At 46.3% G+C, this 14929-nt stretch overlaps 4 protein-coding genes across 4 annotated transcripts; all 4 read left to right on the top strand.

Moving 5' to 3' along the window:
* The first annotated feature begins 238 nt into the window (after positions 1-238).
* On the top strand, positions 239-1360 carry LOC108075025 (peritrophin-44). The gene is made up of 2 exons (XM_017167279.1): positions 239-295; positions 363-1360. Exons 1-2 carry the CDS (start codon positions 289-291, stop codon positions 1358-1360), a joined length of 1005 nt encoding a protein of 334 aa, XP_017022768.1. The 5' UTR covers positions 239-288.
* Positions 1361-2295: 935 nt separating this feature from the next.
* Positions 2296-3760, top strand: LOC108074989 (peritrophin-48). Its single transcript, XM_017167220.2, has 2 exons — positions 2296-2376; positions 2751-3760. The coding sequence occupies exons 1-2, from the start codon at positions 2370-2372 to the stop codon at positions 3758-3760; spliced, it is 1017 nt and encodes a 338-aa protein (XP_017022709.1). The 5' UTR covers positions 2296-2369.
* An 874-nt stretch (positions 3761-4634) lies between these two features.
* Positions 4635-8903, top strand: Klp3A (kinesin-like protein 3A). Its single transcript, XM_017167239.3, has 5 exons — positions 4635-4825; positions 4885-5710; positions 5768-7935; positions 7994-8442; positions 8509-8903. The coding sequence occupies exons 2-5, from the start codon at positions 4885-4887 to the stop codon at positions 8552-8554; spliced, it is 3489 nt and encodes a 1162-aa protein (XP_017022728.1). The 5' UTR covers positions 4635-4825; the 3' UTR covers positions 8555-8903.
* A 652-nt stretch (positions 8904-9555) lies between these two features.
* Positions 9556-13514, top strand: Su(var)3-3 (lysine-specific histone demethylase Su(var)3-3). The gene is made up of 3 exons (XM_017167243.3): positions 9556-11505; positions 11588-12126; positions 12368-13514. Exons 1-3 carry the CDS (start codon positions 9971-9973, stop codon positions 12967-12969), a joined length of 2676 nt encoding a protein of 891 aa, XP_017022732.1. The 5' UTR covers positions 9556-9970; the 3' UTR covers positions 12970-13514.
* The last annotated feature ends 1415 nt before the right edge of the window (positions 13515-14929 follow it).

The raw sequence follows: 14929 nt of genomic DNA, 5'->3' as shown, positions 1-14929 counted from the left end.
TAAAGAAAGGAAATAATTTAAAATTTCTAGAATTATATAACTTTCAAAATATTAAAAGAATTGATACAGGGTACTTTTTTGTATACCACACCCTCTGAAGGTACCCCGAATAAAAATCAATTCGCTTATCTCTCCAATAAAAATAAATAACCTGCCGATCGCTGCTGATCCTCCCATATAGGCTATATAGAGGCAATAAAAGCAATCGCCGCCGAGGAGCGAACTCAGTTCTGTTCTTTAGTTCGTCGAGTGCTGAGCTGCCTGCCGATAACTTATTCTTCTTTTGCGATGGAAAGTGGGTGACATTGACATTCTTCAGTTTCGTGGGAGTTTGACTAACCAAGATGTGATCACACTTTCAGAACCGAAAGCCTTCGTTGGCCTGGCACTGCTGCTGCTGCTGGTCCAGAGCTTCGGGATAGCTAATGGCCGAGATGAGGACATCTGCCGCCTGTTTTCCAACAACACCGTGATCCGTGATCCTGATTCCTGCGGCCAATCGATTACCTGCATCAATTCCGTGAGCCACTACAGCACCTGCGCGGGCTCGACGCCCTTCTTCGACAAGGACACCGGCAAGTGTGTGAAGGCCCTGACGGATGACTCCAGCTGTGCGGTGTCCTGCGAGGATGCGGCCACCCAGTTCGTGGCCGATCCCAAGTCCTGCTACGGCTACTACTACTGCTCGGACCAGGAGACGGCCCTGTACGGCAAATGTCCCACGGAGACCCACTTCAATGCCACCACCCAGACCTGCACCCGGCTCTACGAGTCGGCCTGCACGGCCAGCAGCTTTGAGTACTGCAACATCGTGAAGAACAGCGTGAACTTTGACAATCTTCAGGGATGCAACAAGTACCACGTCTGCGAAAAGGGTGTGCTGAAGGACAAGACCTGTGCCTCCGCCTTGTACTACCAGGCCAGCACAGGAACCTGTGTGGCGAAGGCTTTGGTTGACTGCGATGCCCATCCCTTGCCATCGAATGTTTGCGGCACCGTCAAGAAGCCGTTGGAAAACAAATTCGTCACGGATGCAGCCACCTGTCGCGGTTACTTTTTCTGCGCCAAACAAGCGGACGGCACTCCGGATGCGAATCCCACTTGGAATCAGTGTCCCCAGGACTACTTCTTTGATGCCTCCAGCCAGACCTGCAAGAATCCCACTTCGGTGGCCTGCAAATGGGATCGATGTGATGGTCGCACAGCTACTTTCGTGGAGAGTGCAACCACCGGTTGCCGCGAATATTTGATATGCTCGGACGGCATCACCCAGGAGGAGAAATCCTGCGGCAACTACTTTTTCGATCAAACCAAGGGTGCCTGTGTACCGGACGTCCTAACTTACGCCGCGTGTAAATGAAAATAAATATATGTTTCTGCTTTTAAAAGCTGTTTAGATTATCATCATTATCATTATCATTGTTTACAAAGGGTATTTTCTTATATTCTTTTTTTTTTAAATCCATAAATTTTAGGATATAAAACCAAATAAATCGGGATAATTATTATCTTAACTCTCATGATTATTATCTGACTGTTGTACCCAACATATTTAACTTTTTTGTTTTATAAATTCAAACAAAATTGAAATTTTTAGCTATATTAAAATTTTTAATTATTTTCACCGAATTATGTAGCTCTAGCTCTCTCTTCGCTCCTAATATCTGAAACTTGTCCCAATTGGCACGCCTGCTGATGCTAATTAAAAACATTTATATAAACTAATTATAAATAATGTAAATAAAACATCAACAAATCATGGAAACTTTACGTGCAGGTGGTGGGAGTCAAACATACCATAAATGATAATCGTTCTTTCTTAGGTATTTTAAAGCTCTGATTTTTCCCAAAAACAATTTGAAAGCGACTAACTGGCTTTATCATTTTGTCATATTTACGACACCCATTCAAGAACAATAACTTGTGACTGCGCGATTACGCGATTAATATATTTATAGTTCAATTAATTAACAGCCAATAAAAGGCTATTTTCTGTTTAAGATAAGAGCCGACACCTCATTAACCAGTTTCATTTTCATTTCCCTGACCAATTGGTGTCCATAAGGTGTCCAAGCCCACAACTTATGGGGACACCACGCCCAGACAGACTCCTCTTCGCGGATGATTTGCATCGCAAATTACTGGGCACTTGAAGGGGTTTACGTACTTTTTGGCAAAACATCGATAAGATTCGCAGCTGCTTATCAGCCGAGGCATTCGGTGGCAGCAGCCATGTTCGCCGCTGGTTAATATAAACTTTTTCCATTCACGAAACTCCATTTAGTCGGGAGCAATTAGTGCCCGAGGCCACATCAGACAACGCGATCTCTTCCCCTGCAAATTAAACCAAATTCCCCAAACAATCAGCCATGCCGAGTGAGTATTATCAACGATGCTTAAGTGCACTGTTCAAAATTGTTACCTGAGATCTGGAAAACCATTTAAATAGACAAGAATGCCATTTCCGTCAGCTAAGACTATTAAAATCTGAAATATTCATGCAGTTATTGAGTTTTGAAACAAAACAATCTTAACTTTATTCATAATTTATTGGAGCAAACTATAAAAATATAACTTAGAAAAACAGGAAGTCCTTGTTTTTTTTTAATTTATGAGATGATAAGATTTTAAAAACAATAACTCTAATCCCATTGATAGGCAAATCAGTCGGAATAATATAGCATAACATAAATAATAAACAAATTAAAGATTAAGACAAAAAACCTATTTTAACCATTTTCTTTTTTCAGAATCAAGCCTTTTTGGAGTGCTTCTCGGATGCATTTTTCTAATGACTTGGCAGACATCGTCGGCGGCCAGCACCGGTGAGTACGAGGAGCTCTGCCGCCTGTTCAAGAACGGCACCCAGATCCGCAAGCCTGGAACCTGCGACCAGTACATCAAGTGCGTCAACGGCGAGGGCACTGTCCTTACCTGTACCTCCGGCCAGTCCTTCAGTCCCAGCAAGAACCAGTGCGTGGACACGCTGGCCAACAGCAACAAGTACTGTGGCAACCGGTGCGAAGGCAAGGACGGCGAATGGGTAGCCGATCCGACTGAGTGCCACAGGTACTTCTACTGCTTGAATGGTGAGCCGCACCCGGGAATATGTCCGAATAGCCAGCACTTTAATGAGGCCAATCAGGCTTGCCAGCATGGCGTGGATTCGACGTGCGTCGATGTGAACAATATATGCGAGCTGGTGCCGAGCAAGACCAAGTTCCGGAACGAGAATGACTGCGCCAAGTATTACGAGTGCAACAGCTCCGAGAGCCATACCGCGAGTACGTGCATCACCACGAAGAAGCGACAGTACTTCGATGTGGAGAGTGGTAGTTGTGTGGAACCAAGCACGATCGAGTGCTCGGCCCACTCCAAGAGCGGCATCTGTTCCAAATCGACAAAGGCGACGTTTGTGTCCGACAAGGCAACCTGCCGGGGTTACTTCTACTGCCAGGGGCTGTCACCTGTAATTGACCTGGACCCTATGTGGATGCAGTGCAAAGAGGGATACTTTTTCGATGAAGATCTCCAGGTTTGTGCCCCGGCCGCCCAGGTGGTGTGCGAGTACAACAGGTGCGAAGGCCGAGGAACAATGCTGGTGGCCAGCAGCAGCAACAACTGTCACAACTACATCCGCTGCGTCGACAGCAAGACAGTGGAGGAGGAGACATGTCACTTTGACCATTTCTTCGACGAGACCATCGAGGCCTGCACCCCCACGATCATCTACGACAAGTGCTGCGATGACCGTGACTGAGTCTTGTGATATTATTGGTGTTTCCAATTATATACTACATATATTATATTCTATGAATGGCAAAAACTAAACCAATGTTTACCTCTTTTGGGGGGATTTACAAAGGTTCAGAGCTGAGCTGAGGCTGAGTAACTTCAGGCACAGTAGTTCTGTTATTGTTTTTGTAGGAATAACATATATTACAAGTACAAAAAATATCTCAAACTTATCAACATTGCTAATTAATATCTATTAATTTATAAAAAATGTATATAATATCTGTAATTCAGTTCAAGAAGTTCACTTAGTTCTAGAAGCCAAAGTTTCAACCATTATAGGTCTATGTATCTTTCAGATAAAATGTTTAAACATTAAGAAGGTGGAATGTTCAAAGTCCCACTTCAGTAAATTATGGAATCCGTAACTACCTTGGTTATCTTACTTTTTTTCATTAACACTGACATCTTGCCACAAGCTGGGAAATTAAAAGCTGCATTTTATAAATAGATTTTGGGTTTTCACTAATCTAAAAGTATGGTTAACATAAAGGGAACGTCGAAGCTGTCTCTAAATTTAGAAACGAGACAATTAACCAATATCTGTATATGAACGACATGACACTTTGAGATTATAATTTCTATTGCCACTTAAGTTTCTAAAGAATTTCATAAAATTGTGGTTGTTTTTCATGTTTTTCAAATATTCAGATTTATTAACCAAATAAAAACAAACTTCCGAATTGAATTAACTGTTAGGTTTGCTTATTTATAAAAAAAACCGAAGTGAGCTAAATTGTGTTGAAATTTTCGTAATCCTGAATTTCATCCGTAAGTTAGATCGGTTTTTACTAAAATTCAAATTAACGTATAACGCAAGGCAGTTACGTCATTTCAGTTTGACTCATAAAAAAAAAAATAGCCAGCTTGCAGATCGATATCGATAAGTCGCCGCTTAGCGCGCTGCCGCGCTACGGTCACACTGAGCCCACCATTTTTTAAATAACTAACTGCAAGTGCTAAATGTTAGCGTCATTCCCGTGGTTCCTCGGTGTTTGTCTGTTATATTGTTTTACTTGTTAAATTAAAGGTGAGTTTACCTTTGCCTGCACTCGTTAAACTTTGTAACTTAATGTCTATTTTTATCAGATGTCCGGCGGGAACGAGGATCCCACCTCCGTGGCTGTGGCGCTGCGCGTGCGTCCTCTGGTGCAGTCGGAGGTGGATCGCGGCTGCTTGATTGCCGTGGAGCGTACCTCGCCAGGAGCTCCACAGGTAATTGTAAACCGGAGCGAGATGTTCACATTCAACCATGTGTTCGACGTGGACGCCACCCAGAGAGAGATCTATGAGAGCTGCGTTCTGGCCAAGCAGAGGAAGCTGCTGCAGGGCTATAACGTGACAATCCTCGCCTACGGCCAGACTGGTTCTGGCAAGACCTTCACCATGGGCACCAGCTACAACGGGGTGATGGACGAGAGCGCGGGCGTAATTCCGCGCGCTGTCGACGATATATTTCGGGAGATTGGCGAGCGGCAGGAGGAGTACAGCTTCAGTGTCACCTGCTCATTTGTGGAATTGTACCAGGAGCAGTTCTTCGATCTCTTCTCGCCGGGCAAGATCACGGTTGACATCAAGGAGGTCAACAAGAGGGTGGTAATGCCCGGCCTCACCGAGCTGGCCGTGAAGTCTGCCCAGGAAGTGACTGATTATCTGATGCGCGGCTCCTCCGGACGAGCAGTGGCTGCCACTGCCATGAACGAGACCTCCTCGCGTTCCCATGCCATATTCACGCTCACCCTGGTGGCCACCAAGAAGGACAGCAAAGCGGTGACCACCTCCAGGTTTAATCTAGTGGATCTGGCGGGCTCGGAGCGCTGCTCGAAGACCCTAGCCAGCGGGGATCGCTTCAAGGAGGGAGTTAATATCAACAAGGGACTGCTGGCCTTGGGCAATGTGATAAATGCTTTAGGAGGTGAGTAATGCTTATGGACACTCGGTACCCTCTTACATATTACTTTCCATTTTTTAGCTACCAACGCTCCTGGCTACATACCCTACCGGCAGTCGAAGCTGACACGACTGCTCCAGGACTCGCTCGGCGGCAATTCCATCACCCTGATGATTGCCTGCGTCAGTCCGGCGGACTACAATGTGGCGGAAACGGTGAGCACTTTGCGTTACGCGGATCGTGCGCTTCAAATCAAAAACAAGCCGGTGGTTAATCAGGATCCGCACGCGGCCGAAGTCAACATGCTCAAGGACATCATTCAAAAACTGCGCGTGCAACTTCTGGGCGGCGGCAAGATGAGCTCCTCCATCACCAGCGCCGTGGGAGCCGCTGGCCTGGAACCCATTCCCCCTAGCGAACCGTTGGATAGGTCAGAAAACCAACGTCTGCAAGAGCAGGTGCGCAGCTTGCAGGAGCGAAACAGGAAACTGCAGCAGGAGCTCCACCAGTCTCTGGTGGATCTCACAGAGAAGGAGATGCGTGCCCACATTGCCGAACAGGCACACGATGCACTCCGCGCCCACGTTCTCCAGCTAAAGGAGAAACTAGAGCAGCAGCAGCAGGAACAGCAAGCACGTTCCGGTAATGGAGGAGATGGAGACGAGCGGCTGCGGGAGATTAGCCAGCTGGTGGAGATGGTGGATGATCAGCTGCAGCGCACGCAGGAAGAGCTGGAATCGCATGACCAGGAGACACGCCACCAGCTTAGCAATGGGCACGATCACAGCTATGAGGCGCACGAGATGCTCCATTTGCAGTCGGAGGAGTACACCGACAAGCAGCTGAACTTGGCCAGCGAGCTGAGGAACATCAACCGGCAGCTGGATCTCAAGCAGGAGCTGCATGTGCGCATCATGCGAAACTTCAGCAAGCTGGAGGCAACGGATGAGGATTTGAAGTTGCGCCAGTGCAACCAGAAGATCGAGGATCTGGAGGAGGAGCGACGCAGTCTCTTGGACCAGCTGCGCAATATCAAAACCAAGGATTCCTCCGCTAAAATTGCCGAGGAGCGCCGCAAGCGACTGCAGACGCTCGAGCAGGAGATAGCCGATCTGCGGCGCAAGGTCATCTCCCAGGCCAACATGCTAAAGATGCGCGAAAAGGAGCGCGAGAAAATCAAGAATCTGAGCGACGAGATCAAGATCATGAAGGAGTCCAAGGTCAAGCTGATCCGGACCATGCGAGGCGAGTCGGAGAAGTTCCGCCAGCTGAGGATGGTGCATCAGAAGGAGGTGACCCAGCTGAAAAGCAAGGACCGCAAGATGCAGTCGGAGATGGTGCGCCAACAGACGCTCCATGCCAAGCAGCGGCAGGTGCTTAAACGCAAGTGCGAGGAGGCAATGGCCGCCAACAAGCGCCTCAAGGACGCCCTCGACCGCCAGGCATCCGCTCAGGCGCAACGCCAAAAGTCCGCCAAGAATCACGGAACCGCGGCTGGCGGTGCCAGCAGCGCAAAGGCCGATTCCTGGGTGGAACGCGAACTGGAGATCATACTCTCCCTGGTGGATGCCGAGCACAGTCTGGAGCAGCTGATGGAGGACCGCGCGGAAGTCAACCGGCACTATCATCAAATGGAGCAGCAAACAAGCACGAATCCTGCGGACGCCAAGGAGCAGGCCAGGCTGCTGGCCAGCCTAGAGGAAGAGCTTGAGATGCGCAATGCCCAGATCTCGGACCTGCAGCAGAAGGTGTGCCAAAGCGACCTGGACAGTCGGATTCGCGCCTTGTCGGAGGGTGTCCAAAGCATCGCCGAGTCGCGTTCGGTGAGCAAGCAGCTGGTGAAGACCCTGGTGCAGCAGCGCCGGCAGCAGGCGCTCAGCTCGAACGAGCAACGTACTGCACTAGACGACGTCCGGGCCCAGCTTCTGGAGGCCCAGCAGATGCACGAGTCACTGAGCAACCGACTGAAGCTGGCCGAGGCGAAACACGAGGAACAGATGCTCAGCCAACAGCGTTCCTACGAGGAGAAAGTGGCACTTTTACTGAGGGCACCGAAGGACGAGGAGGTGGTGGTGGTAGAGGAGGAGAGCCGGCCGGCAAAAAGCCAAGCGGCCAAGTCAAAGGCGACCCTCAAGACCGAGGATCTGTATCACGACTACATGAGCGATCTGAACGACAGCCAGGAAGTAATCACCATCGAAAGCGATGATCCCGACTGGGTGCCGTCGAAGAGAAAGAAAAACAAATCTGTAAATAGTGAATCAGCTTTAGTTTTCCCATAATTAATCATTTTTTTTTTTTTTACAGCTGCGATCGCAGTCCAATTCCATCACGGAGTCGGCGGGGGGCGGAGGGCAGGAGGCAGCAGCACAGCTCAATGGCACTGAGGTGAGCAATGCATCCTCCCTCAACTTCACGGCGGCCCAGGAAGACGGCACGGCCACCACCAGGTGCAAATGCCGCACCAAGTGCAATGGCCAACGCTGCGCCTGCTTTTTGGGCCACACTGTGTGCTCCGAGAAGTGTTATTGCAAGGGTCATTGCATGAATCCCTTAAATGTGCATCAAAAGCCGCCAGACACGGATGGAGAGCAGACCCAAAATGAGAATTGCGACACATTCATCTCGCCAGATCAACAGCTGGCCAAGGTGGTAGCCTCTCCGAAGCGACCGCATGACCAAAAGGACACCAGCACACCGCTGAGCGATGTGAACAATGCCGAGAAGGAGGGCCTCAGCGGCCCCAAGCTGGTCAGGTGGGCTCGAATCTCATTTGTTAATCTTTCTGTTCCAGTCCCTAAAGGATATTTTTTCATTTTCAGAATGTCTGAACTGCCCTTTGACACGCCCAAGCGGAAATTCTTTTGAATTCTTAGCTCATTTCCAGCAATTTTATTTCTCTTGTAACCATCGAATAAAATGGGTAACCTAATTATATGCTACTGAAGCGTTATCAAGTAAATAAAATAGCTGGAAATGAGTTGAAATGTAAAAGGAATTTCCGTTGAGACTGCACTACTGGAGTGATCCGGAGCATCTTTAGATTTATTTGTTAAGACTTTGTTCATCGTCACCTGTCATGTTTCGTATATTTACATTACCATTCTATTTAAATAGATTATAACAGTTGATAATACAAGTTTATATACATATAATTTATAGCAGATGATTAATTGCACCCACTTTAGCACAAAAATAAAACGGGAGCCAACCACAGAAAGATTAAACAATTAGCTTAAAACATGTGTTTTCTTTCAGGGAACGTACATAACGTTTATCAATAATGTATTGTTTAAACAAATCAATATGATCCGCTTGGGATAGCCGCATAAAAAAAAAAGTATTAGAAGAATTGGCTACAATTTATGGTAAACGATCTTTCAAGATATGAATTTTTTTTTTTTTTAGATACAAATTAATTTAACATTTATTTTTTAGTAAATATTATTTTAATGTATTTTTCGCTTAATGTGCATTATTTCCGTTCTAAGAGGTTTTATTGGAAAATCTATAAAAAAAAATAGTTGCACATTTTCAAAAACGTTAAAACCGTTATTCTAATAAATTGGCTCACAGATCGATAACCAGGAAAAAACAATCGAATATTTTTCGATGCGGTAGCCTTCTAGCGGGCAAACATGAGATTTTCAAATTCTCAATCAGACGAAAAGCAAATCAATACAATTTTTCGTATAAAATATACATAAATCCTTGTTAAATGCATTTGTTGTCACCCCCAATAAATAGCTTATAAATTTGCCCAGAAAAATGCTGAATTTTCAGTACAGCACAACAGCCAACCCCCGCGTGGCAGTGTGACCAGTTGGCGCTGCCTGCAAAAAGCGCGCCTCCTGCCGAGCCGGTTTTAGTGAGTGACGGCCACACCGGCCAAACCATATAAACAATTTTACAATTTTGCAATTTCCGAAATGTTGAAAGTTCGAATAATAACGTCAAAATATTAAATGGAAATCAGCACTAGTGGGAACAGCTTATGAGGCAGTCAAAACCCGATTATTGTTCTTTTCGAATAAGGCACAGTTTTGATCTAAAACAGTTTTTCGACCACAACGTGCTTAGATTAGAGAAAAAAAAGGATAATAAAATGCAATGAATTTGAATATATACCAATTTTGTATGTGTGCTGAAGGATCCGTGACTTTCAGCCGAAAGTTTGAGTCGAAAACGTGATTTTGCCAAGTTTATGTCTGAGTTTTCGGTTACGTTTTTTAGGACGCTCATACTTTTTGGTTTCCCGGCGACGACAGTTGCCAGTTGCCGGCGATGAAGCCCACCCAAAGCGGAGGCACTGCTGGCTCCAAAATGTCCGAGCCCATTGAGTATGTGACACTGATTAGCGACGATTCCGACGGCGAACCTTCGCCCAAACGGAACGCAACTGCTCCTGTTGCTACGTCCCAAAAACAGAAGCTGCCGGACGACGACTCCAACGATGCACCTGCCACCAGCGCCGCTGCGGATGAGCGGCGCACCAGCAGACGCAACAGGCCCAAGGTAGATTACAGCAACAGGCCCAGTGGCAGTGGAGAAGCTGCCCCCACCGGCGAGAAGTCCACTCCCGGATCTTCTTCATCGTCCAACAACAACCAGCAGGGAGACCGGAGTCGGAGTCAAAACCAAGCCCAAGGTCGGAGGTCGGAGGCGAACGCAAGTTCTGTGTCGGGACAAGCCACGGGAAATGCGCGACCGACACAGAATGGAGATGCGCGGGAACGGGACGTGGGCACGCCCACCGTTCTCTCCGGCCAGGAGGGCGCCGTATTTCAGTCCCGCCTGCCCTTCAGCAAGATGACGCCCAACGAGGAGGCCTGCTTCCCGGACATCAGTCGTTCGGGCATCCTGGGTCATCGCGTGTTCCTCAACATACGAAACAGCCTGCTGCACATGTGGGTGGACAATCCCAAGGTGCAGCTGAGCTTCGAGAATGCTCTGAAATCGCTGCCACCTCCCTTTGACAGCGAGCCCGGCCTGGTGCGGCGGGTGCACTCGTTCCTTGAACGACACGGCTTCATCAACTTTGGCATCTTCAAGCGTCAGCGACCGATTCCCACGAAAAAACTGGGTAAAGTGATTGTTATCGGTGCGGGGATCTCCGGCTTGGCCGTGGCCCAGCAGCTGCAGCAGTTCGGCATGGATGTGATCGTTCTGGAGGCGCGAGATCGAGTCGGCGGCCGTATAGCCACCTTCCGCAAGAACAGCTACATTGCCGATCTGGGGGCCATGGTGGTGACCGGCGTCTACGGCAACCCCATGACCATTTTGAGCAAGCAGATCGGCATGGACTTGGTGCCCATACAGCAGACGTGCCCGCTTTACGGGCCCGATGGCAAGCCGGTGCCCAAGGAGAAGGACGACGTCATCGAGCTGGAATTCAATCGTCTCCTGGAGTCGGCCAGCTACCTGTCACACCGCCTGGACTTCAACTATGCCGGCAACTGTCCGGTGTCGCTAGGCGACGCCCTCGAGTGGATCATCAGCATGCAGGAGATGCAGGTAATGCACAAGCGGGCCCTGCACATGCAGGAGATAATCGCGGCTCAAACGAAGATCATTGAGCATCGGCAACGCATCAAGTCGGTCAAGCAGACCATCGACACACTCCGAAGCGAGCATGCGGCGCTGGTGAAACAGCGAACGCCCAAGGGCGTGGAGAGTGACCTAACGTACGCGCGCCAGGAGTTCAGCATACGCAACACCCAGTTCAAGCTGGACGAAGCCGTCAAGCTGTTCGGTGAGCTCCGCGACGAGGACAAGCAGATGGAGACGAAGCTCCACGAGATGGAGCAGAACAGACCCAGGTAGGGGGATTTTTCTAAACACTAAATAATAGATTAATATTTAATAATAATTAAATTAATCATTTGTTGTATGCATTTCTAGCGATGTGTACCTCTCCTCCCGGGACCGACTCATCTTGGACTGGCACTTTGCCAACCTGGAGTTCGCGAATGCCACCCGACTAAACAACCTGTCACTGAAGCATTGGGACCAGGACGATGACTTTGAGTTCATTGGCCATCACACCACCGTTCGCAATGGGTATTCCTGTGTGCCAGTGGCCCTCACCGAGAATCTGGACATCCGGGTCAATAGTGCCGTCAAGGAGATCAAATACGGTACCCATGGCGTGGAAGTGGTGGCCGAGAACCTGAAGACCTCCAACTCACAGATGACATACAAGGCCGATCTGGCGGTATGCACCCTAACGCTGGGCGTCCTGAAAGTGGCCGTGGCCCACGAAGAGTCCCAGCAAAGTAATACCGTCAAGTTTGATCCTCCGTTGCCGGATTGGAAGCAGCAGGCCATACGCAGGCTAGGATTCGGTAACCTAAATAAGGTGGTGCTTTGTTTCGATCGTATTTTCTGGGATCCCAATGCGAATCTCTTTGGTCATGTGGGCAGTACCACCTCCAGTCGGGGTAAGTGAATGAAGAAGTTATAAATATTTAATATGATAAAATAATATAATATTTAAATATTAAAAAAAATTATTCTAAAAAAAATTAATTAAAAATAAATAAGGAGAATAATAATTATTAATAAAATATAATAATTATATTATATTGGTTTTTTTATAATCTTACATTACTTACTTTTTAGTATACATATTTTAAGGAATTACTTAACTTTAATCCCTTTTGTTATCTCTTATTTTCCCAGGAGAAATGTTCCTTTTCTGGAGCATCAGCTCGTCGCCCGTGCTGTTGGCTTTGGTCGCTGGCATGGCCGCCAACCTTGTGGAGAGCGTGACGGACGACATAATCATTGGGCGATGCATGTCGGTGCTGAAGAACATCTTTGGCAATACCTCTGTTCCACAGCCTAAGGAGACGGTGGTCACACGCTGGCGCAGCGATCCCTGGGCCCGTGGCTCCTATAGCTATGTCTCCGTTGGATCCTCTGGCAGCGACTATGACCTACTGGCGGCACCTGTCATTCCGCCATCAAGTAAGGAGGCGGAAGGTCTGCCTCGCTTGTTTTTCGCTGGAGAGCATACGATACGGAATTACCCGGCCACCGTGCACGGAGCCTACTTGAGCGGACTGCGAGAAGCCGGTCGTATTGCAGACTACTATTTGGGCTATCCAGAGGGCACGCCGCCGGATATTGGCTATTCGGTGGCCGAGGCGGCCAACCTGGTGAACGTCGGTAACGTTGTTAAGCTGCGCGACCTCTCGCCAAATCTCTCCGACTCGCCGTCTTCGAAGAAGTCGGAGGAGAACTCAAACTCAAACACTGCCGACTCCGCGGAGCTACAGTAAAGCATGTATTTAGTTAACTAATTTCAGGTCCTTCGACTGGTCCTCGATTGTGTATATACCTAAGACAATTCCACCGTATATTTAAGCTGCAATTCAAACAAATATTTCATTACCTTTGAATTACAACCTGTACAAATTAAGAGAGAGAAAAACAAAGCAATAACATCGAACATAGCACCAAGTTTACCAGCTCCCTTTTTTTATCATATAACTGAGCTATATCTATGGGCGAGTATTATGTGTTCTTTATTTTAGATTGTGAATTTATGAAGGTCTTACTTTGTCTGTCTATTCATTTGTTTAGTTGTCAATAGAAGTTGGAAAAGCAATGCTATTTAATTTAAACTTTCTATGCTGTAATTGTCCTTGCGTGAACTTATATTTGTAAACAATAAGCATGTTTTGTAGATAATATTCTGATTTGCAACTGTTTAAAACGAGCATTTAAAATAATATACCCAAGCTTAAATCTAAGTTCTTTTTTTCTAGAGGACAAACTTCCAAGGGGAGAATAACAGACGGAGCATTTATCAACGCTTTTGTGGGAGCAACCAACGAAATTCAACTTTTTAATTGTTATTAAATAAAATGTATAAGTAGAAATATGATAGTGTTTTTTTTTTAATTTAAATTTTCTCTAGTTTTGTTGACTGAGTAAAAAATTATCATACCCCGCGAGCAGACGGTATCAAAAAGCGAAACTATATTTTGTTTTGGGTCTGTCGGGCAGTTGGGCAACCGCGGAGCGCCGCTTCTTTCGAAATGGTGTCGGGTTAACGACCGCCGAACGCTCGCTTTTAATGCTGTCAACTTAGACATTTTTGTTTTGGCTAGATTAAGGCAGTTGTTGATAATATTTTATAAAAAAAAAAAAAAATTAAAATACAGATTTAATAATCTTGAATCCTAAAATTGGCGGGGATTCCTAAACAAAACAGGCACTTTACAATGAGGACATTTTTAGATTCCTTTGCCTTACCTTAAGAATGGTTTATATGGTAATCTTCGACCTTGAAGTTCGGTATTAGAGGTCTATTAAGGATTACTGCTTTTAGAAGCAATTTTAACATAAGATCAGTGAATTTTTTTTAGCGCCACTTGCTTAGATATATATAGAAATTATTATATTTTTTATATTTATTTTTTGTTTTTTAAATCCAGCCAAAATTTTTGACAGCACTGATTCGCTCTCAATGGCAATGAAAGGTAAACCTTAACCGACGAAAGCTTGTCGCGCCTCCACTCAATGGCCTTGGGAGAAAAGCTCACGTCTAGGAGGGAATTGCACTCGACTGAGTCGATCGGTTCTCATCATTAGAACGGGTTAGATCGGGGTTGGGGTTGGCAAGCTTTTATTCGCCGTGCATGCACGACGCTGGTCAAGTTCAATGGCCGATATGTTAGAAAGCTTCAGAAATTGGTAAAGCAAAAGTTTAAGTTTTTTATTAACCCCCCCTCCCCCTAATCGAATGCTTTTCTAACTACCTGTGTAGGTATGTATGGCATGCACATACGGAAGGTCTATTCGCAGTGGCCTTGAGTTGGGTCAACGACCGAAACTACTCGCATCACGCCAACTGACGTTGGATTTGAAAATAGAACACGAAACACAATGGAGGAGGAAGTGCACTATCATTTATGTCAATTGGTTCAATCGTGTTGTGCAAACCCTCTGGATTGAGGGCTTAACTGGTTTTCCACAAAATTTCAACTAATTCAATTTACTTATTGTAAATATTGGCATTTTCTAACTGCGCAACTGAAAGTGGTTATGCCTATTTTGAATAATTGTAAATAAAAGTAGTTTAGGTTGGTTTTTATTTAATTTGAAGATGTTGTTCTATTTTGGAAATTATAATTATTTAATAGGTTCAATGATATTCGTATGATAGGTATGTATAAACAAAATTGATTGAACTCTTGGGGTTCTTCCCCTAAATGGTGTCTCTTTTAACTATCA

This window comes from Drosophila kikkawai, chromosome 3L (genome assembly GCF_030179895.1).
Source record: "Drosophila kikkawai strain 14028-0561.14 chromosome 3L, DkikHiC1v2, whole genome shotgun sequence".
Taxonomy (NCBI): domain Eukaryota; kingdom Metazoa; phylum Arthropoda; class Insecta; order Diptera; family Drosophilidae; genus Drosophila; species Drosophila kikkawai.
Note: the sequence above shows the minus strand (reverse complement) of the source record. Positions and strands in the feature narration are given on the sequence as shown.